General features: G+C 36.8%; 2 protein-coding genes across 2 annotated transcripts in view; both read right to left on the reverse strand.

Moving 5' to 3' along the window:
* Positions 1-15,872, reverse strand: part of LOC113072089 (ras-related protein Rap-1b-like) — a 19,417-nt gene extending 3,545 nt beyond the window's left edge. Inside the window, exons 1-5 of the mRNA XM_026245229.1 lie at positions 15,722-15,872; positions 8,085-8,162; positions 7,872-7,940; positions 7,714-7,770; positions 7,494-7,634 (exon numbers count right to left, since the gene is read on the reverse strand). Of these exons, the coding sequence (XP_026101014.1) occupies positions 7,494-7,634; positions 7,714-7,770; positions 7,872-7,940; positions 8,085-8,141 (324 nt within the window). The 5' untranslated portion in view covers positions 8,142-8,162; positions 15,722-15,872. The remainder of the gene's footprint in view (positions 1-7,493; positions 7,635-7,713; positions 7,771-7,871; positions 7,941-8,084; positions 8,163-15,721) is intronic.
* A 3,785-nt stretch (positions 15,873-19,657) lies between these two features.
* Positions 19,658-22,336, reverse strand: LOC113072077 (CMRF35-like molecule 8). Its single transcript, XM_026245216.1, has 7 exons — positions 21,955-22,336; positions 21,263-21,595; positions 21,065-21,154; positions 20,850-20,951; positions 20,647-20,751; positions 20,360-20,385; positions 19,658-20,141 (listed from the first exon to the last, which is right to left on the reverse strand). The coding sequence occupies exons 1-7, from the start codon at positions 21,989-21,991 to the stop codon at positions 19,965-19,967; spliced, it is 870 nt and encodes a 289-aa protein (XP_026101001.1). The 5' UTR covers positions 21,992-22,336; the 3' UTR covers positions 19,658-19,964.
* Between the last annotated feature and the right edge of the window lie 379 nt (positions 22,337-22,715).

A 22,715-nucleotide genomic window follows, 5' to 3' on the forward strand; every position in this document is an offset into this window, starting at 1 on the left:
ATTTTTTCACAATTCAATGCTATTGGTCCAACCCCATGTGGTAAACAATCTAAAGTGTTGAAAATAGATTGAGAGCAAATCTCTTAACACCATTGGACACTTCAACTGTCTGAGAATCCTCGTAACGCCACCTCTTCTTCACTCCGCGGCAGGAACTTCCACGGCATTTTGTGTCCTCAGGATTTAAAGTCGCAACGGTTGAGAAATCCTCGTCGAGCAACACATAAAGCAAGCCTTAACTCTGATTTTATCTATTTTAAACTATGATATCAGTTATTGATGTATTTTAAATGTCTACTTATTACTAGGCAAGGCAAGACAAGTTTATTTCTATAGCACATTTCATACACAATGGTAATTCAAAGTGCTTTACATAAAATAAAGTAAAATAATCATGAATAAAAATAATAAAAATAAAGACAAGCAATTTTAAAACTTTTAAAATTATGAAAAAAACTACTTAACTAAAATGAATTTAAAAACAGTTTAGAAAAGGATTTTACATAAAAAACAGTGAAAATATAGTGCAATCAGTTCGGACATTGCACAGTGCTCATTCAATAAATGCACAGCTAAACAGATGAGTTTTGAGTCTATATTTAAATGTGACTAGTGTTTTAGCACATCTGATCTCTTCTGGAAGCTGATTCCAACTGCAGGCAGCATAGTAACTAAAGGAGGACTCCCCTTGTTTTGTGTGAACCCTTGGTATTTCTAACTGACTCGATCCTAGTGATCTGAGTGCTCTGTTAGGTTTATATTCAGTGAACATATCTGCAATATATTTCAGTCCTAGGTCACTGAGTGATTTATAAACGAGTAAAAGTACTTTAAAATCAATCCTAAATGTAACTGGAAGCCAGTGTAAGGACCTGAGGACTGGTGTGATATGCTCAGATTTTCTGGTTCATGTCAGAATCCTGGCAGCAGCGTTCTGGATGAGCTGCAGCTGTCTAATGGTCTTTTTGGGAAGGCCAGTGAGGAGCCCATTACAATAGTCCACCCTGCTGGTAATAAAGGCATGAACAAGTTCCTCCATGTCTTGGCTGGAAACAAAACATCTAATTCTTGCATGTTTTTTAAATGATAGTATGCTGATTTAGTTACTGCTTTGACATGACTACTGAAACTCAGACCAGTCTCCAGAATCACGAAGATTCCTGACATGATTTTTAGTTGTTTGACCCCTAGAGTCAAGGTATGCATTCACCTTGAACACTTCACGTTTGTTTCCAAATGCAATGACTTCAGTTTTTTCCTTGTTTAGCTGAAGAAAGCTCTGGCACATCCAACTATTAATTTTATCAATGCATTGGCAGAGGGAGTCAATAGGCGGATCTTTTGTGACGTCATTGTTTATGTTTTTCGCGTTGCATCATGGGAATCGTGTGGCAGCAAACACCGCTAGATACCTGTAATTTGATTGTTTTGCACGTTTGGAGGAGGATTTAGAGAAGAGGATGGTTCACTCTTGCTGTGTGGTCGATTGTACGGTTAGTTGGGGGCCTGATAAAAAGTTTTTTCGAATTCCCTCCGAAAAGGATAGCGAAAAATGAAAGAAATGGTTGAGTGCAATTAGGGGATTGAACCTGGACGCTCCGAAGAAAGCCTGCAGCTTCTGATCGAGTTTGTGAGGCACATTTTGTTCATGGTAAGTCTTAGTGACTATGTATTTATAGAAGATTTAATAAAAATAAATAAAACTGAGTCAAATCAACCGAGTCATATGTTTTCGCTTTCTGATTCAGGTGTCCCAAACCGCAATCCACAGCACCCAGACTATGTTCCTCACATCATTCTGTAGCTGTGCTTTGCTGCAAGCCTCACTAGTACATGCAGCATTTGTAAGTCCTATCCTGACAGCTGCTTCTACTTTAAACATTAAAGCTGCTACACGACTGCATGTTTCTCCAAGACTGGATTTGAAAGAAGGAGAAATGTGTAAAATATACAATTTTTCACCATTAGTACAGACGCCATTGGAAGTCTCACACTGAAAACAATTGAATTGGTACATCAGTCACTACATTTTCAGTAAATAAATAAGTAAATAAGAACACTGATCAATGAAGACTTACCCGGCTTTGCAGTCGCAGTGAGCAGTGATTATTTCGCCGTTCTCTTTGGCGATCACCCACGGGAGATGCGAATCATGCTGTGACTCTGCTTGGCCAGGTCTAACCTCTGCTTTTAGCACGATCACTGCTTTCTGTTTGGCAGAAAAGATTGGCCCAACTTTTCGAGAAACAAAATAATCATAGGCCTTCAGACTTTTGAAAGCCTTTAATCTTTCATGAGTGAAGGGTCCAGGGGTTTCTATTAAATAAGAATAAATGTCTCCCCAGCAGATTGGTGGCCAAGACACGGGCGAGTCGGACCAACGTTTGGGCTTTGAATAGCTTCGATTTTGTCACCACTACAAATTTTGAGCTTCTCTCCAAACCTCCTCCGGTCTTCAGATGTTAAAGTGCTTATATATTGAGGATTTTGCCGGCTAAAGGCCCGTTCACACCAAGCACGATAACTATAAAGATAACGATAAAGATATAGTTCTAAAAATCGTTCTCAATATTAAAGAATAGCAGAGTCCACACCATAACTATAACGATAAAGGCACAGAGAAAAGATATCGTTGGAATCACTTTCAGAACGATTTTTTCCCCCGATTAACGATAAAACATTGCCAACCAATCAGAATCAATCCTGCTGTAATGAGCTCGAGAATTTAAAGCAGCAGACGTGCCGCGTCCGCTTAAAATACACAGACAATATCGTTCGCTGGGGTGGACGCTAATATCGTTATCTTTATAGTTATCGTGCTTGGTGTGAACGGGCCTTAACTCACTTGAAAGTGCTCGTTGCGTCTTTACAGCCCGCCATACTGTTTGTTTTGTTGCCACACAACCACTCGCGTATGCGTACAAAGATGTCATCAAAGATCCTCCTATTGGGCTGTAGTAATTTGGAGATAAGGCTAGGTAAATCTGGGTATCATCAGCATAGCTGTGATAGGCAATTTGGTTCTTTCTGATTATTTGACTTAGTGGAAGCATATACAGGCTAAACAAGAGCGGTGCAAGAATTGACCCTTGTGGGACTCCACATGTCATGGACGTCCACTTAGACTTATGCTCTCCTAGACTCACATAATAGCCTCTCCCTTCTAAGTATGACCTGAACCATTTGATGACCATCCCAGAAAGCCCGACCCCGTTTTCCAGTCTCTGTAGAAGTATGTTATGATCGATAGTACTAGGGTTATTATTACTAGGCTTATTATACATGTGCATTGAAGTTTTAAAATGTATCTAATTTCTAATTCTACCTGTATTGAATTAAATGTTTTGGATACCAGCATTAAATTATTGTTTTTATTATTATTTTACTGACTCAAAGTTGGCACTGTGCATGTAAAATGCCCCAAGTAGGCTAACAGGTTTTATTTATGGGAAAAAAAAGGTCTGTCTACTGGTGCCAAGTAAACCATATTTTTTGCATAACTCTGTTTTTTTTTTTTTTTCATTTCTTACAATAACGAATGAAAATCGTTAGGTTAGATACATTTGAGTAGGCTTGTTTTGTTAAAAATCCATATGTGTAATGCTTCGGTAATGCTCCACACAGCTCACGCTGAAAAGCGACGCAGTGCCTTACTCGGAGACTGGCCCCATTCTCTCTTGCACGGCTGCTTCGCTAGCATCATCGGATGCCTATCAGAATCCGGGAGTTAAGACCGCAGTTTGAGCCAGTGGCTTGAATTGATATGGCTCAGGCCCTGGCCCTGTGTCCTCAGACACCTCGACGTCCTCCACTTCAGGTGAAGGTGGGGGAGAAAAGTCCTCTACTACAAATGAACGCTCTGTTGCAAAACTACTTGCATCACTAGAGTCACTCTCCATTTTAGCGACTCTAACAGCAGCTGTCAATTAATCTGTCACTGAGGGTCTCAGGTTCACGCCCCACCGGCTCAGCCCTGCCCTTGGTTTGTCCCCTCCATCTCCGCTGTGCTCTGCCCACTTTTCAGCATTTTTCAAATATTGCCAGTGGGTGGAGTCAGGCTCTGACCAGGGGTTTAGTTACCCCTTAAAGCCTTATCTCTTGTCAAAAGTCTCGACACGACCGCAGACTTTGATGAACTCTGCTGGTAGCAGCGACGTCTGTGTCTGTATCATTCTTATCAATGAGTGCATAACCTCGTATCTCCCCGCTCCCAAATCATAAAAATCTCGTATCTCAGATTAAACATGATTTTGTCCCACCCTCTGTTTTTTGATGATGGAAGCATAAAGAAGACAACAGCAGCTGCCAAGTGTAAAAGAACCATCAGCATATATCATTGATGGCATGGATCTTCTTCAAATGCTCAATGATTCAGCCTTTCAAACATACAATGACCTGGGTGAGTGTGTCTGGAAAAAGATCGCAACTTTAATGGGAAAGGAAGGTAACAGCTGTGTCGTTATAGTTTTTGATAGATATGAACACTCAATCAAAGATCTTGAAAGACAAAGAAGAGGCACCAAGATGGGCATCCTAGCACCAACCTGGATGAGCTGAGGTGTCAGCAGCAAATCTACCCCCAACAGAAGATGGCTTCCAGCAACATGTGCTGAGAGCCGTGTACCAAACAGCAGTGTGGCATCACAGCCACCTGGCCAAACCTCTTCTCTGGAACCCAGTTGGTAGAGGATGGAGGCTCAGAGAAGGTGGCTGCATTTAATCTGTGATGTTCCAGAAGAGACCTCACCCACCTCTACTGTAAAGACGGAAACTGTGCCGATGCCACCAAATGCCAGTGTCTTTCTGTGGGCTTGACCTGCACAGGGTTTTGCTCTTGCCCTGACTGTCCAAATATGACCCACTTTGTCACTGATGACAATGTGGATGAGTGTTGTGTTGCAGTTGTAACATCATGGGGGGTTGACCCCAAAATGTTTCAAGAGGGTCTGGCTGCAGGCTTGTACTTGCACTCTCAGACTTGCACACTCAGACATTTGCACTTCCGCTAGTGACATCACGTGCAGTCTTTATTTTTTATTTTGTTTATTTTTTTTATTACTTTTGCGTTTGAATTTCCCAACATTTTATAAAGCCAGGTGGTGAAGACAAGAAAAAAGAAACTAAATTACAATGTCACTTGCAATTGCTACTACACTAACTCTTCGCTACCTGTGACGTCACTTGCAATCAACACAAATTTTGCATGTTGCCAATGGAGACAAGACACTGTGGTGGTGATTAAATTATTAAAACTAATTTAGTACTATAACGTACAGGGTCCTGCAAGAAAAAGACAAGATCGGCAAATCCATGGCCAGAACACCAGAATATGAACATTTGCACAAAGTCTCTAGCTAAGCGTAGAAAAAAAACACTTAACATGGCTTAATATATTAAGATGCTATTAAAATATCAAATTAAATGTACAGTTCATTAATATAAGGAATATGTATATAGTATTTTCCTCACATACCGCAAAATGTGCCATAATGGACATAGATGAGAAAGGCCAAACTCATGCTTCTCTACTTTATTAAAATACATAATATGTACAGGCAAGCAGGTGAGCCCAGAATAAACGCAACACGCAAAGTTTCACATTAAGCATTTTTCCATATAGAATAAACTGCCTACAACTTGTTTATATCACTGTCTTTGTCCATTAACCTACATTATGTGTTTTATTTATAATGATTTTCTATAGGAGGAAAACGTTTAATGTACAATTTAACGCACTGCGTTCTGTACTTGTCTGCTTGACTGTACGGAATTGATCCTTTTAAAATCACTTAATGCATAAGCCCCGTTCATATTTGCTGGTCTGTATATACTTAGAGTCAACAACAAGACATATAGGCTAGGCTAGGCCTACTAAATTTTCTTTATCATCTTAGTCTGTTATTAGGCCACATTAAGCGTTATGTTGTATGGGAGGACAAAGTTTGCACATTGTGTTCACAGCCATCTGCGTGCCTTGTAGTACATTGAATAATAACTATATATCGAATTTGGTCTTTAAATTGAACTTAATGTGTCTGAATACATTATGCCACATTAAGTGTTAGTTTTTTTCTACAGGAGGAAAACGCTTAACGAAAGACTTTGTGCATTGCGTTCATATTCTGCTGTTCTGTGGCCAAGGTCACAGGTCACTGTCTTTTTCTTGCAGGACCCCCCTGTACGTTATAGTACTAAATTAGTTTTAATCGTTTAATCACAACCACAGCGTCTTGTCTCCACTGGCAACATGCAAGATTTGTGTTGATTGCAAGTGAAGTCACAGGTAGCGGAGAGTGCAAGTAGCGATTGCAATTGACATTGTAATTTAGTTTATTTTTTCTTGTCTTCGCCACATGGCAACTGTTATAAAATGTTGGGAAATTCAAACAAAAAGTTATCAATAAATAGAACAAAATAAAAAATAAAGACTGCAAGTGACGTCGCTAGCAGAAGCAGTGTCTGAGAGTGCAAGTGCAAGTCTGCAGCCAGACCCTTCTCCAATGGTTACCAAAAGCAGTTCATGCTCCAAATGGTTGCTGCTAGAAAATCAACTAAACAGCCTGAGAAGACAGGGCTCATTTCCCCGAAGAGTGTTTGTTTCTTTAGTTAGATTGCCATTTGTTTTATTTAAGACAGTAATTTAAGTTGTATTGTGTGAAGTTAAGTTATAGTTTTATTAAAAAGCTCATTAAGTTAAAACTCCTGGTCTCCTGTTTGTGCTATGGCAAAGTGTTATCTTTCGATTTCAATCTTTGTTTCCATATAGTACAAGGTGCCATATTAAATATTTTTTGATGTCTCTTATATTTGAATTTCTCAACATTCTCCTCACCACTGATAATGAATGGGTTTGGACTCAATTATGTCAGTGTTCCATTTTCATTCATTTTGGACACCTCATACATTGAGTGACAGAACACTTCTCTTTTATTATATATTTACATATTTGGTATTGCTGGATTCAGCACAACCCCACCTTTCCAACAAGCCATCATATGTGTTTCTATGATAATGCCAGGCAAATCAAGCACAAAGTAAATGAAAACATTCTGCATAGATATTAAATTTGTGCATGTCCGCTTATTTTAGATATGTGTTTACATGTGTCTATTTATTCCATACATCAAGATATTCACATCCAGTCTTTTCTAGTAGTTAAATCAACTTCCTGACTACAAACATGTCAAGTTTCAAAGCTCTCAGAGCTTGTGTGATTGATCTGCATTAGTTTATATGCCTTAACTCCCATACGGACAGGCTATATTTTAGTCCTTTATTGGTTTTGTGGTGTATAACAATATCTGTTAATTTAACAATCTTAGCAGTAAAATATTTTTAGCCAAGAATCCATTTCATATATGGGAGACCTTAGAGATGAGGAAAAACATTGTTGGGTTTAGTTCTACCTCCGGTAGGGGTATCTCGAAAATTCAGGGGCATTGTCACTAGCCTATAATAATACTGTTAATGAATTATTATTAAAAGTGACTCACATCCTCTGTGTCCTTTACTCTCAGAATCTGCTCTCGTAGGTCCTGCAGGTCATTGAAGGTGGACTGTGCTGTGATGGAGTAAACCAGAGCAAAACCTTGCCCGTTCTTCATGTACAGGTCCCTCATCGCTGTGAACTGCTCCTGTAGGCAAACAATCAATAATCGATTGAGACTAATTAACTAAGTGGCAAGATGAGTTCATGCATCAAATTAAACTCACTGTGCCTGCAGTGTCCAGGATCTCTAGCATACACTGCTGCCCATCAACCTCAACTTGCTGAAAAAAAAAAAAAAACATAAAAAGAGGGAGTCAGTACTGCATTAGTGTATATTCCTATATGGAATATTAATTCAGCTATACCAAAGTGGTTTACTTGCCTTTCTATACGAGTCTTCTATTGTGGGATCATATTTTTCAACAAATATTCCCTGTACAAACTGAACTGTCTGTAAAAGACCACAATCTCAATCAAACCACAACAAAGCCTGAATAAATACTAGAGAGAAAAACATTACATACACATTCAGATACTGTATACAATGGCCATTTATAATGCAGTAATGTTGAGACTTTAATAATTCTGAAGTTACCAGTGCAGACTTCCCCACGCCTCCGGAGCCCAGGACCACAAGCTTATATTCACGCATGGTGGGTCTCTCTGTTGAGGCCTGGAAGATTCAACCACAGCACATATTCATCAGTGCAAGGTTTGAAAGCTCTAAACAGGTTTTTGGTTTTCTTAGGACAAGGTTAATACACTCAAGTTTCCAGGACCATTAATGATAACCATTATTATACCACTTTTTTATAAAGATTTTCATTGCTTACTAGGTATGAAGTCATACAGCACCCTGTTGCCTACATTATTTTACAACTGTAGATTTTTTTTTGTGTTGCTCTGAGGTCACCATGACCCAAAATTCTTTGTGTGCCAGCGTGACGGAGGCACAATAATCCTCCGGCCACTTCTAGCAACCGGTCAATCACATGACCAATGATTTCCAGATGTAACGCATCAAGACCCACCCTCACTCAAACAATACTAAAGAAAAGTCGAACACAACTTCCATTTCATGCCAAGTTTAAATAGCATGCTTTAGTTATACATTTTGCATGGTAAAATTCATTGATAAATTGCTTATTTAAATGGATTTGATTTGAAGCACTGTCACTACAGCTATACACATTCCAATCAAATGCTTTGCAGGGCTTTTTAAGATCATTCAGAGTGCACTTCAAATTCCAGTCTGATCAAGGATACAAATGCATCCTAATGACCAAACAAAAGCTTATCTACTGCATGCAGATGCTATGCTAATGCACCAGTTCATTCAGTCTTAAGCAACTGAATCTAGAAAAAGATGCTCAATTAAAACATTCTGAACACTGATGAAAGTTAAAGTCAGCTTTAAATGACAATTGTGAAAATGTTCTCTTCCAGTGTGATGAATATTAGATAAAGAATGGCTCCTAGACTTAATATGAAAATATGAAGCATTAGGCCTAGCTGATTTTGTCCACCAGGAATTGTTTGCTAGTTCCTAATGTAATTGTAGAGATCGCATGTGAGTGACACGTCACTGGAGGAGAGGAATGAGTGCACAATCCATGCAATAATTATTTATGAAAAACAAATATTCCCTCAATATCATCATGATTTCTTGGTGACTTTAAACTCCAGTCCCATATACATCAAAACCGTCCACTAGTCAACTACCTTCTCATCCTGTTCTATGGAATTACTGTAAACTTTCAAGAAACTAAGACAAATATAAAGTGAAACGGAATAAAATGTCTTTGAAACTGAGAAAATAAATGAATGAATAGCAGGCAAAATCTTTGTCTTTATTTTTAATACACTGCAACTTTTGCTAACCGTTTTCTCCTCTTTCTTTACTCGATAAATAAAATGATCAGCTTGATAGAAACAATTGGAAGCAAGAATATTATTTGTGAAATTCGATTTTAGGTCTGTTGTCTTGAAATCTGTTGACAACAAGCCACAATTGTAATTTTCATATTGTTTGAATTCTTCAGATAATTAAGTGATCATTAATTGTGAGTGAAGTGAAAGTGTTAAAAGCATGAGCCCTGTCAGACTGGTCGTGGGGGAAGTGTTGCAACAATTTATATATTTTCTCAATGTTACCCAGAAAACAGGATACAGGTTTAACACATTCGAAATACTTCTGCTTAATGTTACACTCTCAGACATGCAAAAGAAATCTAATGTATCTCTTGCTCTAGCTACTGTGTATAGACCACCAGGGCCGTATACAGAATTCCTAAAAGAATTTGCAGATTTCCTCCGAAACCTTTTGATTACAGTTGATAAAGGGCTAATTGTCGGAGATTTTAACATTCATGTTGATAATACAAATGATGCATTAGGACTTGTTGCATTTACTGACCTGATAAACTCTTTTGGAGTCAACCAAAATGTCCCCGGGCCCACTCATCATTTTAATCATACAGTAGATTTAATTATATCGCATATCGCACTAACTATTGTTCCAGTCACCAAAGACAGATTCACAAATAACCTGCCTGATTTATCTCAGCTGCTATGTGAACCCAAAAATACACATGAACTGTCACAACTGCGGAAGTCGTGGGCTAGTGTTTAGAGGGTTTGACTCCTAACCCTAGGGTTGTGGGTTCGAGTCTCGGGCCGGCAATACCATGACTGTGGTGTCCTTGAGCAAGGCACCGAACCCCCAACTTCTCCCCGGGCGCAGCAGAATAAATCATGGTTTGTGTGTGTTCACTGCTGTGTGTTTGCACTTTGGATGGGTTAAATGCAGAGCACAAATTCTGAGTATGGGTCACCATACTTGGATGAATGTCACTTTCACTTCACTCACAATTAATGATCACTTAATTCTGAAAAATTCAAACAATATGAAAATTACAATTGTGGCTTGTTGTCAACAGATGTCAATACAACAGACCTAAAATCTAATTTCACAAATAATGTTCTTGCTGCCAATTGTTTCTTTCATGCTGATAATTTTATTTATTGAGTAAAGAAAGAGGAGAAAACGGTTAGCAAAACATGCAGTGTATTAAAAATAAAGACAAAGATTTTGCCTGCTATTTATTCATTTATTTTCTCAGTTTCAAAGACATTTTATTCAGTTTCACTTTATATTTTTCTTAGTTTCTTGAAAGTTTAAAGTAATTCCATAGAACAGGATGACAAGGTAGTTGACTAGTGGACGGTTTTGATGTATATGGGACTGGAGTTTAAAGTCACCAAGAAATCATGACGATATTAGGCAAGCTCCAATCACGATCGGGCGATCGTTAATGCGCATCTCTTCAGAAAAGCCGGTTCTCTAATCAGCGGTAAATTCCATCAGTTGCGTGATTTCACATAGAGCAGCTGTTACTACACACAGCCGTTGTTAACTTAGAAGATGCGCAAATAAACGCTGAAAATGAACGTGGATTTGCACAGCTTCTCAGTTAACAATGGCCCTGTGTAGTAACAGCTGCTCTATGTGAAATCACGCAACTGACGGAATTTACCGCTGATTAGAGAACCGGCTTTACTGACGAGATGCGCATTAACCATCGGCCAATCGTGATCAGAGCACCCCTAGATGATATGTAGGGAATATTTGTTTTTCATAAGTTATCATTGCCTGGATTGTGTACTCCCCAAAGTTTCTTCAAATGACTGGCAACATGGGCAGTGGGCACTATTTTCTCTAATACGTTAGAACAGGGGTGCCCAACCCTGCTCCTGGCGATCGACTGTCCTGCAAAGTTTGGCTCCAACCCTAATCAAACACACCTGCCTTTAATTTTTAAGTGAGCCTGAAGACCTTAATTAGTTGCTTCAGGTGTGTTTGATTAGGATTGGAGCTAAACATTGCAGGAGAGTCAATCGCCAGGAGCAGGGTTGGGCACCCCTGCGTTAGAAGCTGTTGCCCCCATCAAACTGAAAAAGGTTAGAGAGAAACATACTGTGCCATGTATAACAGTAATACTCACTGTCAAGAAAGAAACTCATAGTCTTGAGTGCAAATGGAGAAAAATGAACTTGGAAGATTTTAGAATTGTGTGGAAAAACTGTATGTCTGTATGTCCAGCTATAGACATATAGGCCTTAAAAACTGCCAGGGCCAAAACAATACAAGGTTTTTATTTAGCACAGCGGCTAAATTAACAAAGAACCAGACACCATCTGATTTAAATATTCCATCAAAGTTTAATGGTAATGACTTTTTGAATTTCTTCACTGAAAAAACAGATAACATCAGAAATGTAATAACAAATGTAGATTCTACAGCGTCGAACACTTCAGTTTCATCCATCTCACCCAAAGATAAACTGCAGTGCTTTACAAATATAGGACAGGAAGAGCTAAATAAACTTATCACTACATCTAAACCAACAACATGTTTATTAGATCCTGTACCCACTAAATTACTGAAAGAGTTGTTACCTGTAGCAGAAGAACCGCTTCTCAATATTATTAACTCGTCGTTATCTTTGAGTCACGTCCCAAAAACCTTTAAAGCTAGCGGTTATTAAGCCTCTTCTTAAGAAACCACAACTAGATCCTAGTGAACTGGCAAATTATAGGCCCATTTCAAATTTTCCATTTATGTCTAAAATTTTAGAAAAAGTTGTGCCTGCTCAACTGTGCTCCTTCCTGCAAAAAATTTCAGGTTTCAGGCCTCACCATAGCACAGAAACTACACTTGTTAAATTTACAAATGAGTTGCTTCTTGCATCAGATCAAGGCTGCATCTCATTGCTAGTTTTACTTGATCTTAGTGCTGCGTTCAACACCAATAGATCATGACATACTCATGGATCAATTACAAATCTATACAGGTATTCAAGGGCAGGCTCTAAGATGGTTTAGATCCTACCTGTCCGATCGCTACCATTTTGTTTATTTAAATGGGGAGTCATTTATCACCAGTAAAATATTTAAATGGGAAGTCATTTATCGCCAGTAAAATATGGAGTGCCACAAGGATCTGTCCTAGGACCTCTTCTATTTTCAATATACATGTTGCCCCTTCGTATAATATTATTAGAAAATATGGGATTAGTTTCCACTGTTATGCTGATGATACTCAACTATATATCTCAATGAGACCAGATGAAACTTCTAAATTACCTACAGTAAGCTAACAAAGTGTGTTAAAAATGTTAAAGTTTGGATGACCAATAATTTTCTCCTATTAAATTAGGATAGGACAGAGATATTACTTATTGGACCAAAAAAAAAAAACAGTACACAGAATCTAGTAGACTACAGTTTGGAACTAGACGGATGTACTGTTACTACCTCTATAGTCAAATTCTGGGTGTTATATTAGACAACAACTTGTCTTTTGAAAACCATATTTCCCAGAAATAAAAAAACAGCATTCTTCCATCTTAGAAACATTGACAAGCTACGAAACATGTTACCTGTTTCTGATGCAGAAAAGCTAGTTCATGCATTCATGACCTCTAGACTGGACTATTGTAATCCACTGCTAGGTGGTTGTCCTACATTTTCAATAAACAAGCTACAGGTAGTCAAAAAAGAAACGGCTAGAGTCCTTACCAGGTCAAGAAAATATGATCATATTACCCCAATTTTACAATTTCTGCACTGGCTACCTATTAAGTTCCATATCAGTTACAAATTATTATTACTTACCTATAAGGCCCTAAATGGTTTAGCTCCTGTAAACCCAACTAGCCTTATACCACTCTACAATCCATCATGCTCCCTAAGGTCACAAAATGCTGGACTTTTGGTAGTTCCTAGGACAGCACAGTACACTAAAGGAGAGATTTTTACATTTGGTTCCCAAACTCTGGAATAGCCTTCCTCATAATGTTTGGGGTTGAGACACACTCTCTCTGTTTAAATCTAGATTAAAAACACATCTCTATTGCCAAGCATTCAAATAATGCATCTCATAATTTGTGACTGCAGTTGTATCTGATCAAATGCGCAATATTATTCTTTAGCTTGGGTTAAACTAATTAATTTTACTTTGTTAGAACAGCAGCTATGCTAATTATGTCTCTACTTGTTTCTCTGTTTTGCCACGGGATGTAACTAGGATTTAAACAAGCTTCAGTCTGGATCCAGAACACCGGAGAATAGATGCAATGCAAATGATGCAAACCCTGAATCAAAATACAGAACTAAAAATTATTGCTACAAGTGTGATTGCATTATATAAAAGTTGCTTTGCAATGATTTATCATAAAAAGCGCTATACAAGTAAACTTGAATTGAAAGTTGAATCACTGTAGCGCCATTTTGGAGATTATGAGCAGAACGCAGGCAGCGTATGCTCCTCTGAGTCAGCCACGCTGTTTGAACAGTTGAATTTAGTTTACACAATGACCAATTATTTTTTCTTAACTTTGGTAATGGTGACATTTACATGTAAAGTACTTGTATTTATTTTTTTGTTATCTGTCCTGTCAGTGACTTTTTTATTTAATTAATAAATATAAGTAAAAAAGACAAACTGTTTCTTGTATTAATTTTAAACTTCTTGTCAGTACTGAGCTCATGTGGGTAGGGAACTTTTTTATGTGTGTGTATGACTGACCATCAGCCACCAGCTGTACGCATGTTACAACTTAGCCTAAAGAGAAAAATTTGTGAAACATACTTTCTTTTTTAGCGGTTCTTCAAACACCCCAGGTACAGCGCATCTGTGTGCTTCGTTCCATGTTGTGCATATCAAATTAAATCAGTAATAATAAATAAATTGCAATTCTATTCTTTTTTTTAGGTATTTATTGATACTTACATTATATTCAAATTACAGTTTCTGAATGTTATTTAAACACAAAAATAGCCTATATAAAGGCTAATGTTAAATTCAAGTTTAAGCATTGCTTAATGGAAATGGAAAATGATTTTTACTTTTAGTTACATGAGGCAAAAGAAGTTACAATGAATGATAAATTGAAATTCACAATATTAAAGCAAGTTCTGCTCGTGTATTTGAATGATTCTATTGGATTATAACAAACTAAAACAACTATTAAAAACAAACTATTAACTTCGTCCTGCCTTATGAACAACTGTTGCAACCGAATAATGCATTGATTTAGTTACAAACTAGCTAGTAGTTACTTAGTCTCTAGAGTGAACTTAACGTTCCAATTTAAGTCAGAACTTACAAATGGCTCGTGCAACCCTACCCTAAAGCGTAAATGAAAACTCTGGTGCATTTGTACAGATCAGTGAAAGAAAGAGGAGAAAACAGCAAAACATGCAGGGTATAAAAAAAAAAAGATTTTGCCTGTGATTTATTTTTCAGTTTCAAATACATTTTTTTCAGTTTCAATTTATATTTTCATAAGTTCCATTCATTTTTATTGGCACAAAGGTAATTCCATACTGTCCTGTCCTCCTAAAATCTCATCTTGTTCAGTATGGTAAATAAGAAAATAGATTATGGTAGTCATAGTAACACTTTCAGTGATTGTGATTAACTTTAATAAATTAAAGATACATTTCTAGAGTATTAAAAATAAGGAAAAGCCCTGCATCCAAGTCCAAATGACGCTATAAATGTCAATCACTATGAGCAATTTCACGAGTTTGCCATTTGTCCAGATCAGTGAATGATATTAATCTATTAGTCTTACAAATACAGATAAAACTTCAACAGGTGTATGTCTATAGACGGTTAAATAACATTAGTGTCCCAAAGACTGTTAATCATAACATAACACAAGACTGAATCTCTTTTACAGCTGCACGAAACATTCCTCCACACTAACAGCTGTAATGTCCTTTTGGTCACTGGTCGAGTGAGACTTTATGCCAGTGTGCACACTCAAGAGTTAATTTGTGCCACACAACGCAGTTTAATTATAAATGCACAGAATTTTACCTATTAACCACCACATAGTAATCCCATTTAACGCTCAACGGTCGAATATTTCACCGTTAAGGTGTTTGTTTTCGTCTGCTCACAGCAGACACCGTGGCCTGTAAACGCACCGGTGTTTCGTGTGAACTCCAACGGGCAGCAGCGCTCCTGAGTGGGTTAATTCAGCTCAGTCACCCGGCCTGCGCCTCATTATCTCGCATTAGCACGTTAGCATGTTCGTTACGCGAGGTTCCTTTGAGAGAACCAAACCAGGCACTCGCTTCTCGTACGCGAGCCTCTGAATTTAACTGTGAATGGACGTGCCTGGTCGCGCTGGTTCGGGATTTCGTTAACAGTTCACTCACCGTGTCCCGCCGCTCTGCCCCGCGCTCAGACCCTGGTATCTCTCGCGGATGCAAACGTCAATTGCAGCGCGCGGAAGGCTGGCCTGCCTGACACTTTACAGTGATGAACGGGTTAAAGAGACATCGTCAATGGAAAGTAGCTACTTTCTTTTATTTATGATAAATAATTTTAAAATATATAATCTAAATTCTTTGGCGAGTTCAATATGCTATGAAGTCATTTAAAAATAATCCTTGTTTATTCATTTTGAACAAGTAGAAAAGTGATGCTATATGAGATAAAATTTGACTTTGTTAAATCAAAAGCTTTATAGCTTTATCAACAAACTGTAAATTTGGTAATATTTGACACAGTATATTAGGCTACGAGCGACTACACTGATATTTATATAGGTCAACGGTAAGGGACAGTTCCTTATTGAGTTTGCAACTGACGAGACACAAACATTTACATGTTCTGTTTTTGGCCACTCACACCAAAATGCTCTGCAACAGTGTCAAAGTTGAATGCAGCAGAGCAACTGATCTGCCCCCCAGGAAATGGTGAACTGATGTGAATTTGGTCATCGGAGGGATGGATGGCTAAAGTTACTAGCAAACTTTTTACTTTTTTTTTTTATTTTTGTGTCTGAGTCGTGATCACAGTAATATACAGTTGAATAGATTAGAGAAAAACTGTCTTCTTTAGGTGGATCATCCAAACTATAGACTACCACTGTTTCTTCACAACAGCCATCATCCCCAGCCTGACAGAGAGAAAAAGAGCATGAGTCCACACACAGTAAAGATTTAATACTAAGTGCATTTTAAAGATATTTAACTTTTACAACATTTAAAGCTAAAAACTCAAATTTGCATGCAATGATGATCATTTTTATTGTCATTTTTCTTTTGATACATTTTTCAGATACAGTTTTTAGATGCAAATTGTTCTTGTTGCCACACAGAGAGGTTTTCATACCTGGTGGAAGTCAGGTGGACCTTGAGCTTTATCTTCAGTGGTGTGAGGTTTCTAAGCAGCAACGTGTGAATATACGTGTAAATATGAATAATATAAATTGTTAGATTTAATTCATCAATAAAATGACAGAGTGAATTATATAAAGACCTAGGGAATATGAGACATTACTGAAGAATGACGTTTGGAAGCATCATGGAAACATGGAATAAAAATGCTTGAGTTTTTTTTAATGTAATAATGTCAACTGACTTTTGGGTTTGTGAAACCATATGCATTGATGCAGTTCAAGTCTTAATGTGTGTTTGTAATCTTACATCTGGACTTTGCATCTGATCTTCTCCTGTAAATAACCACTAAAACCACAAGGATCCAGAAGACCAGGAATGACAAAACACCTGCACAAACTACAGTCACAACGACTGGAATGAAAAACTAGATCATATAATTATAACAGTATTTCAGTTTTTCTTGCAATGTGAGTGCAGTGATCAAATAAGAGAATGTACAATAAAAATAATAATAATAATAATAACTTTTACCAGAGTCTTTATCCAGTGTTGTAGATCCATTTGACTGGACTGTTGATGATGTTGTTGAGAGCTGCTCATATGAATCAGATTTATCTGAATGAGAGACTGAGAAAACATATACTACATATGATAATAAATACAAAATTTCCTTATTAAATTTAATACATTTTCATAAATCAAAAGTACTGTTGTAAAACTGATTATTAATTTGCTGACTGGATGTATCTGTAGAGCTGAGTGTTGTTGTCCATATATGTGTTGTTTGTGTGTTTTCAGGGGTGTGTGTAGATCTGTTCACAGGAGCTGCTGAGAATAAATTAAAAAAGAAGAATTTAAGTATAATAAACATTTTTGTTAAATTTTTAAATAGGAATATGAATGTGAATTCTATGTTATTCACAAACAGTTTGCATAAATACCCACCTGGATGGACAGACAGACGAACTATATTCTTTGTATCACTGAACCATTGATCAATTCCACAGTAATAATCACCAGCGTCTGTGAGTCTGAGATTTCTGATGGTTACAGAAAATAACCGTCCACTCATAGTATTAATCAAAGAGTATCTTCCATCTGAGACGACCTGATCAATCTTTTCACTTTTAATCAAAACATGATTAGAGTAACAGGGATGACGACAAAAGTACTTGGGTGTATATTTATAGTCATCTTGATATGGACATCTGATCTCCACCGATTCGCCCTCTGTTCCCTCATAAACATTTCCAGACTTCATCAACACACCGGTCAAAACTAGAGAAAACACCGTCAGTTTTTCAGTGGGGTTAAACAGACACTTCCAGAAAAATAATTTAATACATTTTGACCCATTAAAATTTCAAAAACAGAAACAATCATCAGACAACAAAATCCAAAAGAGTTATCAAAAAATCTTCAAACGCAGTTGGATTATGTGTTTTATATTGATAGATGGGATGCTTATCTGTACATTTCTATATATAACCTATAGATCATCATATTGTTATGCAAAATAAATCCATTATAATCAATATTTGGTATGCCTATCGAACAGAAAATATTATGGAAATGAATGGAAAATGTAAAAAAAAAAAAAAAAAAAAACATTTTACCTTTGAAAAGACACAGAATCTTCATAAGAGTTTTCAGTCTCCCTGATATAATCTCCATCTTAATACACCCGTATAGGATTTATAAAGAAACTATGACATTAACACAAACAATAAACTGTGACGCTCGTAAAAGTTTTCAGCTTGCTGTTTCTCACACTGCAGCTGGCAGATGAACTGAAAGAGAGAGAGAGAGAGAGAGAGAAACCTCTGTATGTTGTTAGAGGCAAGAGAGAGAGACACTATAAGTAAAATATGATTTTTTTTTAATATACGCAAAAAAAAGTTGCAGTCAAACATAATATTGCACAGTATACAATTCTGAAATTAACACAAAACAAAGACTTAAAAGTGCAGTGTGTCCTGAGATTAATTGCAGCTTCTACTAAATTAAATTAAATTAAATTTATGCATTTAGCAGACGCTTTTATCCAAACAGGCTTACAGTGCATTCAGGCTATCAAATTTTTACATATCATATTCTACTAGAGATATTGTTGATAAAACCCTGTGAAGAGGAACAGCCTCAGTATTGTAACACCTAAACTATTTCAGTGTCTTCACACTAACTAAATTCAGACAAGCACTGCTAACACCCAACACTTCTTTTAAACCTTTCTGTGTCAAAGCAACAACTGTGACCCTGGACCACAAATCCAACCTTAATTGTATTTATTGTTTTTCAAAATTGAGTAAAATGCTTTTTATTGGTGTATGGTTTGTTAGGGTAGGACAATATTTGGCCGAGTTACAACTATTTGAATATCTGGAATCTGAGGGTGCAAACAATTCAAAATACTGAGAAAATTACCTTTATAGTTGTCCAAATTAAGTTCTTAGCAATATATATTACTAATCAAAAATTAAGTTTTGATATATTTATTATATATATATATATATATATATATATATATATTTAATGTACAGCGCTCTCTTCCACCTTCAGTACCCATGGGTGAAGTGCCCGTGAGCAAGGTACTGAACCCCCAGTTGCTCCCCGGGCACTGGAAAAAGTAGCTGCCCACAGCTCTGGGTGTGTGTTCATGTGTGTGTGTTTCCTCACTGCTGTGTGTGTGTGTGCACTTGGATGGGTTAAATGCAGAGCACCAATTCTGGGTATGGATTACCATACTGGCAAAAATAATTAAATAAATAAATAAAAGATCTATACTTAATATCCTAATGATTTTTGGCATAAAAGAAAAATCTATAATTTTGACCCATACAATTTATTTTTGGTTTGAACAGATTTTTATTGCAAACTGAGTTATTAGCATGAAACCATTCTTTAATCTTCTTGAAGAAAATATGTTTTTTTTTTTTTACATTTTAATATAGAGATGCTTGGCAAAAGGAAGTCTTATAATATTAATACAAACCATCTGGCTAAAATGAGAAACAGTTATAAGAAAAAAGATTTACTACTTTATTCCCATCTTCAATTAAGTCAGACAGACAAAAGAAAAACTGTTAAATCAATACCCAAACAATATATAGCCCTTTTTTCTTTTTTGCCAGCTTTGCAGTTTAATTCCACAGCATGGCCAATGTGTTAACAACAGGATGTTTGCAGGAGGGTTTTAGCATGCTGATCACATACACCATCTCATGTCAACAGGGTTTTTCGAGTGGCATCTTTGATGACCGACAGTCATTTATCCTCAGTGGTGTGTGATAACTGAATACAAATCTTTCACATCATTCTGAGGTGCAGGATCACAATGCTGCACGGTGGAATATGTATTAGCAGAATCGCCATCTCTAGCTGGACCAGCCGGACTGTTCTCCGCAACAATTTCATCATAGAGGTGATGAACATCATATACAGTCTGAGAGACCTGATGAAAGGCAAAGAGACATAAGTGTTGACATACCAAAACTTAATTAACAAAGTCAGTGTACAGCCAACATGTTTACCATAATCATATTAATCTAGCTTTACTACAACTAAGCAAATGTGTGCATGTATATAATCTTGATCAGTTCATACAGTTTGCAATCATATATTCTGATACTTTAGGATAAAAGTATGTATAAAGAACAGATTTTTTTATACCTGGTTGAGATCTGGTGTATCCTGAACTGGATTTTCAGGGAGAGAAAAATGAAAAATGACCATAAATATGATGATACTGTAAAACCCAGTCACAGTGACTTAAATTGCAACAGTGATCTGAAGAAAATAAGACATGATATCATGACTAAATATCTATCAGTCACATATGCTCAATATTTTATTTTTTAAAACTGACGCAATGGGGATTTTTTGATTACTTATTATTTGTAATATTTGATAGTCTTTCATGAAACTATCTACTCATTATTGGGTGTAAGCGGTCTTACATCTGGACTTTAATTCTGATCTTTTCCTGCAGAAAGACACTAACCCCACAAGAACCCCGAACACCAGCAACACCAGAACACCTGCACACACCACAGGTATGCTGACTGAGATAAAAAGAGAAAAAAAGAATCATTAAATATTCGAATATGTTAACAATGTTATACAATGCTGCAAACATATTATAATTGTCATCTTAAAATACACGCAAAAAAGTCTTTATCCAGTGTTGTAGATCCGTTTGACTGGACTGTTGATGATGTTGGTGAGAACTGCTCATATGAATCAGATTTATCTGAAAGAGAGACTGAGAAAAAAAGAGAGAATCACATGATAATAAACACTAAATTTCCTTACTTAATTGAATACATTTTCCTAATTTATAAGTATTGTTGTTAAACTGATCATTAATTTGCTGACTGGATGTATCTGTAGAGGTGAGTGCTGTTGTCCATATATGTGTTGTTTCTGTGTTTTCAGGGGTGTGTGTAGATCTGTTCACAGGAGCTGCTGAGAATAAAACAGAAAAAAGGGAATTTAACATTTTTGTGAAATTTTTATTTGGGAAGATAAATGTATATGCTATGTTATTCACAAACGGTTTGCACAAATACCCACCTGGATGGACAGACAGACGAACTATATTCTTTGTATCACTGAACCACTGATCAAGTCCACAGTAATAAACACCAGAGTCTGTTTGTCTGAGATTTCTGATGGTAACAGAAAATAACCGTCCACTCACAGTATTAATCAAAGAGTATCTTCCATCTGAGACGACCTGATCAATCTTTGCACTTTTAATCAAAACATGATTAGAGTAACAGGGATGACGACAAAAGTACTTGGGTGAATATTTATAGTCATCCTGATATGGACATCTGATCTCCACCGATTCACCCTCTGTTCCCTCATAAACATTTCCAGACTTCATCAACACACCGGTCAAAACTAGAGAAAACACGATTCAAAATGGCATTACTTCTTACAGACAGACGGACACCAGACAACTACAACTGAAACAGTTGAGATGCACTCACATTCACATTAATAAGATTAGTTTAAAACAATCTCTAATAACCAAAGTGTCTGTCTTAGTGCTCACATAATTCAGGCAAGATCATTTTACACTGAAAAAAAAATATTTATTACATGAGTTTGTTTGTAAAACACTTATTTAACTAAATATTTATCATTAGGATATTTCACTTCAAAGGTCACAAAGTTCATGCATTTCCTGTTTTAACATGGCATAATGACCACAGTACAAGATTAATGATTATATATCAAGCAGGAAAAAAAGTATTTACCTACAAAAACAGAGAGAATCTTTAGATGGACTTTCATTCTCCCTAATTTATGACATCCTCTTTAAGCAAAATACAGCATAAAATCACAATGATAACACAATAAAATCTGCATACTGTCTCTCACATGTTAGTTCAATCAGTTACTGGAAGAACAGTGCTTCTGAGACAATAAGAAAGAAAAGAGAGAGAGAGCGACTAACCCCGAAAGAAGGAACCAATGACCGTTTAGCGGTGGGACTGGAATGGTTGCAAGGGCAAACACATACTGTAGCAGTTTTCAGCTCAGGAAGGAAATGAGGGTAAACAGCAGTGGAGTTGACACTTTTTGTCACTGATGAATTTGCAAGTGCATATGTGATTATGAAAGTTAGTGTTGTTAAAACTGTGAAAGACAAAAGATGGTAACAGTCTTTCAGCTATTAATATTACTTCTGTTTTCTTCTTCCAATAATAACAGGGGCTGTGAATTCCTGTGAACATCAATCTGCTCTAAAATATATTTTCTAAATCATTTAATTTCTCTGCTGTAAATTATGCTTTTATGTTCTTATGTCTCTTCATCACAGACACTTTTGTTCTACTGCATTGTCTACATATAGACCATGTCTTCAGTTTTCTCCAACAGAGAAATGACAATAAATTACTTTGACAATTGGTAGCCCACATTTCATCTAGTGTCTGCTTCGCATTTGGGTATTTTTGATCCCTCTGCCACCTGTAGGTGGGATACATGAATTGCTCCTGATACATGAAATGATACT

The sequence above is a fragment of the Carassius auratus genome, unplaced genomic scaffold, assembly GCF_003368295.1.
Source record: "Carassius auratus strain Wakin unplaced genomic scaffold, ASM336829v1 scaf_tig00008539, whole genome shotgun sequence".
Classification (NCBI taxonomy): Eukaryota; Metazoa; Chordata; class Actinopteri; order Cypriniformes; family Cyprinidae; genus Carassius; species Carassius auratus.

What these genes read in the sequence shown, in the direction of transcription:
- LOC113072077 (XM_026245216.1), bottom strand. Translation starts at nt 21,991, where the DNA reads ATGAAAGTCCATCTAAAGATTCTCTCTGTTTTTGTAG. An exon ending in CACCTCTACAGATACATCCA is followed by an intron (nt 20,952 to 21,064) that starts GTCAGCAAATTA and finishes TTTTTTTCTCAG; the next exon opens with TCTCTCTTTCAGATAAATCT. An exon ending in ATCAGAATTAAAGTCCAGAT is followed by an intron (nt 20,386 to 20,646) that starts GTAAGACCGCTT and finishes CTGAAAATCCAG; the next exon opens with TTCAGGATACACCAGATCTC.